Source organism: Biomphalaria glabrata, chromosome 5, assembly GCF_947242115.1.
Source record: "Biomphalaria glabrata chromosome 5, xgBioGlab47.1, whole genome shotgun sequence".
Taxonomy (NCBI): Eukaryota; Metazoa; Mollusca; class Gastropoda; family Planorbidae; genus Biomphalaria; species Biomphalaria glabrata.
In genome coordinates, this window is record NC_074715.1 from 21830064 (window position 1) to 21838414 (window position 8351).

General features: G+C 32.6%; 1 protein-coding gene across 1 annotated transcript; it reads right to left on the bottom strand.

Annotated features, from left to right (window-relative positions):
* Positions 1–5558: 5558 nt before the first annotated feature.
* On the bottom strand, positions 5559–8114 carry LOC129926168 (uncharacterized). Its single transcript, XM_056028472.1, has 7 exons — positions 8012–8114; positions 7448–7655; positions 7167–7344; positions 6512–7067; positions 6239–6425; positions 5881–6138; positions 5559–5744 (listed from the first exon to the last, which is right to left on the bottom strand). Exons 3-7 carry the CDS (start codon positions 7328–7330, stop codon positions 5569–5571), a joined length of 1341 nt encoding a protein of 446 aa, XP_055884447.1. The 5' UTR covers positions 7331–7344; positions 7448–7655; positions 8012–8114; the 3' UTR covers positions 5559–5568.
* Positions 8115–8351: the final 237 nt, after the last annotated feature.

Genomic DNA, 8351 nt, shown 5'->3' on the forward strand with positions numbered 1-8351 from the left:
AACAAAATGTTTTTCCTATTCATTATTGTCGTCATAAATGGTTGGAGAATGTTAAGACTTGCCAACCTGCAATTGATGCAATACTAATTATAAACAATTTATTGCAGCCGTAAACAGCAAAAAATATTTTTAAATTCATGGACAATGTTTTATGACACTGTTTGGAGAATGGTGAAAAGAAGAATTCTGTGTGGCTTTTTTTCCTGGCAAATGATTTAGCTTGTCTTATTACATTGTTCATGAAATTTTTCATGAAGGGAAGTATAGAAAGTGCTACAACTTTTTAAAAATTGCTTGTTCTGGATACGAAATCAAATAATACCCAGAAGCCAGTTTGTGAATTAAATCTTAAGTTTTTTGACAGAGCTTGAGCTAAAAATAAAAATGCCCAAAAATCTGTCAGTGAAAGGGACATTGTGCTATTCAAAATTTAATGAAAAAAAATCTTAATTACTTGTTGAATATTTCCAGCAGAGTGTACTATCACAAACAAAGTTTGTTCAGAAAACTGATAGTTATGTTCCCTCTAAAATTGTCAAAAAAGGACCACTGACTCAAATGTTTTATGAATTTAAACAAACTATTGATATTTTTCATACCTGCATTCACATTGAACTTATTGACTATGAAGCTATTTTATTTTAGTGTTTCAGCAATTCCTCCCAGAAATAAATCAAGATGTGATAAGTTTTTGTTGCATCATAGACAGGTTGGGTAAAACTTATTACTGACTGGTGGGATAGAAGATGGAATTAAAGAAGCTTTGGAAAGTGCTAGAAGAGATTGATTATCTTACTTTCACAGAGAAAAATGCAAAATAAATTACCTGAAGATGTTTACTTAGCAAAAATCATTTAAAAAAAATATGAAGCTGAAACATTTGTAAATTATAATAAATTCTTAATGAGAACAAAGAAGAAGATAAAATTCTTGCTTCTCTGTACATGAAACATTACTGTGTACAAAACCAAGTGATATTGCTTTATTTGTGTTTAGTTTTAATGTAGAATGTGTATTTTTAAAGTTGTTCTATTATTCTATTTATAAACTTTGGACAAGGATTTTTTTTGGTTCGCATAAGTAACATGGAATTTCTTTTCTAAGCCTGGATTGTGGCAACCCTGTGTATAGTTTCATGTATGTATCAATGTGTTCTATACACTGTATATACTGTTGATAAAGATTGTTATTACTGTGGTAGTAGAGTTTTACAATAATCAAAATTTAGTGACTTAAAATGTATACACATTTATTATTTCATGACTCAACAAATGTAACCATGTTATCATTGCTTTTTGTACAAAGTCATTTTTCGAGTTGAATCCAATAAAGATCTCTGCTTGATTGAGTTCTTGTTTACTTTCTCATAAGTTTCTATACTCAATCACCATTTCCAAATCTTTCTTTATCCTTTTTTTTTTCCTCCATATTTTTCTCTCTTACTTGATCTTTCTGACACTTTTTTCTTTCTACTTGTCCCAATAATCCTTCCCCCTCACTCTCTAATTCTTTCAATGTAACTGTCTTCTTCTTCACTTTGCTTTTTTATTGCCTAATGAAATAACCTTCAGATTTTTATATTCTGACTGACATCCAGAAAGCTTAGTTTTTATAAATTTGACTTTCATCAATTCATTCTAAAAGTAGATTGTGATGAAGTGAATAAAATAAAAATGTTACTTGACATAGCATAACAAACAAAGCAAAGCTTAAGTTGTTGATTTTTATTTTATGTGAGAATTGTCTACTGTGTGGACCTATTCATAAAATGTATTGCTCTTCTGTTACTTAGTATTGAAACACCTTCAAATCACATAGATCTAGATTTAATGTATTCTGAATAGTGTTTTCTTGTCTTATAAAGTACTGACACTTAAAAGGGAAAAACGTGTTTATCTAGATCAGGGGTTCTCAACCTGTGGGTCACGACCCCCTTAGGGGTCGATTGACGATTTGCTAGGGGTCGCCAAAGACCATCGAAAATATGGATTGTTATTGTCTATTCTTCTATTGCTGTATGTGGGGGGGGGGGGGGGGGGTTGCGGCAGAGTGGGGGATTGTAAAAAGGGTCACCGAGCATAAAAGGTTGAGAACCGCTGATCTAGATCTTCAACTACTCCTTAATCTGTTGGGTACTTGAAAGTATAGGTTTATAAATAATCCACTTACACCTCAGTAATGAAATGACCTAAATAAATGGTGAATAAAATAAATAGAAATGTAAGATCTTAACCAACAGACCTGGACTAGTGGTAGATTAGGACATCCCTGGACTATCTGATGTCGTTAAAATAGTCTAATAAAAGCATTAATCAATATAAAACCCAAAAAGAAAATTTTGACTAATTGCTGTTGATTGTATAATTACTTAATCCTGTGCACTCCCAGGGGAGCATAGGGCCTCAAGATTAATTGTATAATAAAAATATCGAAAACAACAAAAGATGCTTACATTGTAAATCTGATATTGTAACTTAATTTTCATAAAAAGTAAACATATTATCTATCTATCTACCAATAAATATATATATATAAATATATATATTATAAAGTAGAATGTGTGGAGTATGTATGTATGTATGTTACTTATAGACATCAAAACCGCTTGACCAATCTTGATAAAACTAGGCAGGAATGTTCCTTGGGTACCAACTTAGACCGTAGTGTATGTATTGTAGCCCTAAAACAAACTTAAGACCCTCAAAAAAAAATAAAGTTGTCCGACTCTATTACAGCTATAGTATTTTATGGATCTAGGCCATGTCTACAATGTTGACATGAGAAAAGATAGAAAGGATTTAGACCTAGATCTAATTTTAAGAAATACACTTTGCGCAGATAGTTTTTTACTTTGACACATGAAAATACAAAAGAAGATCCATTGATTTCATTATATAATAAAATTAACCTTCAATTTTGTGTTTCAAAAGCATTTTTTACATTAATTAGTTCCTTATATCTGTGATTACAGATTTCCTGACGAACATTCTTTCATTAGACAATTCCGTAATGAATCGCGTACTAAAAATTAATTCGTTTAATTGTTTACTTTATAATCCCATCCCTAGATCTAAAACTCTAATTCAACTCTAAGATGATAAAACTTCTCTTCGAACAGATAGTTTTATACTTTAACACATAAACATATTAATTAAAGTCCATTCATTTCATATTTTGATCAATTAAACATTCAAATTTGGTTTTCTAAAGCTACATTCGTTTACGAAAGCTGCGAAGCCGAGTTGAGATAGGCCTAGATCTATATTCATTCATGAATCGCGTACTAAACATTATTTCGTTTAATTATTCACTTTATAATCCCATTCATTTAACAAAGCTATCGCTCTTTTCCTTTATAATAGATAAGAATGTATCGACTTCCTTCGGGTAAACCCATTTTCTCAAAACTAATTTTATTTTCGTAGCGAAACAGAAATAACGTGAAAGGATCATTAGCTACGTTTAACATACATCTAAATCCAATCCACTAGATTATCCAAAAGCATTTTTTACATAAATTAGTTCCTGATATCTACAGATTTCCTGGCGAACATTCTTTCATTAGACATTACCTAATGGTTACACATTAACACATCTCTCTTCTGAGGTCTGAGTCTATCCCTAGGCCTAGGTCTAAAACTCTTACTGAACTCTAAGATGATAAAACTTCTTTTCGCAAACATAGTTTTATGCTTTAACACATAAACATACTAATTAGTGTCCATTCATTTGATATTTTAATCAAATTAACATTCAAATTTGTTTTTCTAAAGCATTTCTAATACATTCGTTCGCTAAAGCTGCGTAGCCGTGTTGAGATAGGCCTATATTCATTCATGAAAAAAAGTTCACGCATGCGCAGCACAGAACTCTAAATTAGTGTAGATTTAGATCTACGTCTACCTCAAGATCTACTTTATACACATGAACATACAAAATTTAGTATATTCATCTCAAATTTTAATCAAATATATGTAGGCCTTCAAGCAAATGTTTTAATTTGAAAAAAAAAATGGATTTAATTAAGCCTATTAGCTATTTTGATTTGATAGCTTCATTCACACTATTTTTACATTGACACAATCGCTTTACTTATTACATTATTATTTCGTTTAATTGTTTACAAAACACTCTCAGTGACTATATCAACAGTAATGCGCAAATAAAGACCCGCGGGTCGCGGGTAACATATGTCTAGTATATATATATATATATATATATAGGACTAAACATTTCTTTATAAATGCAACTACGTCATAATATCATATATCGTATTGCTTAGATTACCGTATTTAAAAAAAAAAAAAGAAACAAAGCATTAGAGCCTATAATAAGACATTTTTATAAATCAAAGAAAAGCATGAAGCTAAAATGCTATTTGACCTTGGTTAGCTCAATATTACATATTCTGTGCCAGACGTCAACAATGGCTTTTCTTTGGACCTAAAATGTACAATGGCAATGGTTTTATCTAGATCTAAATCAGATGTGGAAAAATATGCTTTTAGAGCATGGGATGGGTTGCCTGAAAACCAACGACTTCGCAGAGTTGAAATCTTTAACATGCATGACTGGACGTGATTATCTAATTCTAAGAATAAACGTCTGTAATTTATAAGATAAGAAGATAATATGGTTTTAATTACAAGTTAATTTGCGAAAAGCACTTAGCACATTCGTTAAAAGCGATATATTTTTTTAGACAAGACTCTAGATCTAATAGGAAAGGCCCATCAGCGAAATGGCATATAAAGCGAACACCTCCCCGTAATTTTTATCCATTCTTATTTATTTCAAAAGTAACTGCAGAACTAATAAAATGGTATTACAAAGACTCCATTTTTCTACATTTCCCACATATTCACTTTCGTTTTCACTCATACAATAAAGCATAGCTGAAGGTCAAAGTTGACATGTATGGAAATTTCATTCTCAAAACGTTTCCGGATAAACGAGAAGAGGTCCGAACTTAAGGAAATCGGCCGAAAAAAAATTGCATATTATGCTTCTAAATTGATGAGGAAATAGTTAGCTAGAATAGCTAAGGCTATTCATTACGTTGAAAAAAAAATATTATGGGGTGTTCGCTCAAAATGACCTTTTTAACTGAAAACCTATTCAGCGAAACCCCTATTATAAGCTTAAAAAGCCATTAATAATAATTTAGTTACTGATTTAATCTATTTTTCTTTTTGTCTTATCCATTGTTATTGTTTGTAAACTGAAATATTAAAATAATAGGCCTATTTTTAACCTTAACCCAATGTCTTCGATTTCGAAGATTAAGGATGAGTGCATGACTACGCGTTTCACATTACTACGCCCAGTTGAGACCAGCATATATATTTTCCCGCATTTTCTTTCCGTCTAAAATGTTTGACTCGCAGCTCTCCAACAGTCTCTCAGGGGTCATATGCTGGCAGTTACTTTCCTCTATGCCAGTGAGGGTGAAATGACGCTTCAGTTGATCTTAACAGCGCTTATACGGGGGAGGGGGGGGACCTCTGTTTTGCCGTCCTCCTTTTTTTAAACTGGCTGGTTAACCTCTTGTTATATGTATAGTATTATCTACCTGCTTCGCATTCCTAAATAAGAAAAAGCAGTGTGCTTTGGTGCAAATTTAATCACAAGACTGTGGAATGATTCCAGAGCAGCTGTTTGGTGTATTGGAGATAGTTTTTTAATATCTTTTTCTAATTTGCAATGGTCCAATATTTTGCACACACTTTCATAATCATCAGTTCCTGTAAAACATTTATGTAGAAAAAAAAATGTCAAAATATTTCAAGATCATCCTTTTGTTGGTGAGAAAACATTTTAACTTATCTTGGGAAACCTGTTTAACTTTAATTTAATATAGCGGCTCAAGAAAATACTCACCAGGCTCAAACCAATCTTTGTTTTCTGTATTGTACTCACTGCCATGTAAACATGAGGGAAACAGCAAATTTGGGTGACCTGTATGCTGATTGACCAAGTGATTTAAAATGCTTTGCCATTTGGCAAGCATTAAGTCACCATTACCATCTGCAGTTGAAACAGCACACCAATACAAATGGTTGATGATTGATTTTTTCCAGCTGTTTACTAGCTCTCCCCCTTGTTTTAAACTTATGTGGTCCAATTTTTTTTTAAGCCCTACAAAAAATATAGATACATTTTTAACAAACTGTAATGTATTTTAAACAATGTACAGCACTTATTTAAAATATGAAAGTTAAATTTTGGCACAACATACCTTTAGCAACATGCCAAATGTCATAAAAGTGCCTTATGTAGTTCTTTTCGGTTCGTATGAATTTTGAAACCGATGTGTGACGATCTGTTGTTAAGGATTTAATAATCAGTCCATTCTCTTCAAGGAAACATAGAGATCTTTTCAACCCTTCCAATTCGCATGCATTGCTATTGGCAACTTCAGTACTCTTGAAAAAAAAAAAGGTTAAATTAAAAATTATTTTTTTTTTAGTTTTTCTTTCTTAGTCATAAAATGCCAAAAAAAAAGTCTTACCTGTACAATTTGAATATCCAGAACCTTGTTAATTTGGCATTCCAAGACAGAATATGCACCATATTTTGCACTATGTCCAGGAGAGTCGCTGCGCCCATCTCCTGCAAGGTTAAGATTCAAGTTTGCTATTTTTACGTGATTGATGATGTCCTGCTGTTCTTTTGAAAAAACATTTTCTACTGTGGCATGCAGATAGTCTTTCTGGTGTTTAAAAAATGTTGATTCCGAAATTCTTGCAAGATTCAGAGCATCCAAAAATTGCATTGTCTGACCTACTAAGCAACCTGTAAATAGTGTAGCAGCAGACAGCAATAAGTTCCCTACAGGCGTCTGATGAATTTTTGGTTGACTGCTCCATTCTCGATGGTAGCCACACTCAGAACAGAGTTGAGATATGTTTACACAGGTGCCATTTTCTAGAAAAATTGCTTTCACCACACACCCACAAGATGAACAAGATGTGAATAGTTTTTCTAAAGCCGATTTGAAAACCATGTATTTCCTCTCATGCTGGAGGGCTATTTCATTTGGTGGATGTGGCGCATCATAAGGCATACTGCAATAAAAGAACATATTAAGAAGTCAGTGCCAATAAAGATCTTACAATATTTATTTTATAAATCAAGTACCGTACATAAGAATTGTTTATTGATACCTGATATTGAATGAGGTATCTATGCTATTCCTTATAGATGGTTCATAGCAATCAGAATTATATTCACAGCTATAGCCTGAATGTAGGGGTGATGATGCCTGGACAGGATATGGAATGTCCATAGCTACATCTGTCTGGGTACCAGTATCTTTCATGACTGTCATACAACATTGTGTATCTAAACAAATATTGAGAGTAAAATTTAAAAACAATTATAATATAAGCAATGGATTTAAATCAAGTCTATAATTCTTTAAGGTGACAAAATGAAAAAAACTTACATTTACTTCTTTTAAGCAATTGTATATTGCACTGCACTTTTTTGTTTCCAGTTTCCAATGTGTCTGTCTGTATTGATGTACCAGTACACAATGGTAGTTCCACTTGATCAGCCACAGTAGCTACCTCTGAGACACTAGTTAAATCACTCTCAGTAGGCTCAGGTACAAGTACTCCAGTTGCATTATCGTTGATTTGACTTTCCAATCGCTGAAATAATTTTTTATTAAAATGACTCGGACGTAAAAAAAAAAAAAAAAATTGGCAAGATTCCAACACAAGTTCTAGAAAGACTACAATTTAAAATTAAGTTTTTCCTTTTATCTAATCTCTACACCTAGATATCTAGATTTGATGTGCACATGCACCATAAATTTCATTGTCTAAGTGAACCAGTCCAGATCCTATTTCTATTTCATCTTTGATTATAGATCTATCTAGGAGCTAGGCTTCAGCCAAGGCTTGGACATACCTGTTTATTATTTCATAATCTAGATGTAATTTACTAATTGACATTCTTATCTAGTACATTCTAATAAGTCTAGAGAATAACTAATAATAATTACCTTCAGTGCATTACGTTTCACTAATGCCTTAGATTTTCTTTTTGAGCCAGAATGTGTCTCAGTAGTATCATTAATTGAATTCTTTGGCCTGGAAATCCAATGTATTGTTACGAATCTCACTATCCAGGCTCTCTGCAAACTGCACCATACACCACCAACTTATAGAACTTGACAAGTCAGGGCTCCAAGATAACGTAAAGGTTTAATGTCCATAAATAACAGCCAATACTGTACAATTGGCAGCACGTAGAACAGTACAAATAGCTCTGCGATAACAAATATCAGTCCGCCGTATCAAGTCTTGCACTGGCCTCTCCGTCTCGTTCCGGGCTTGCACTGG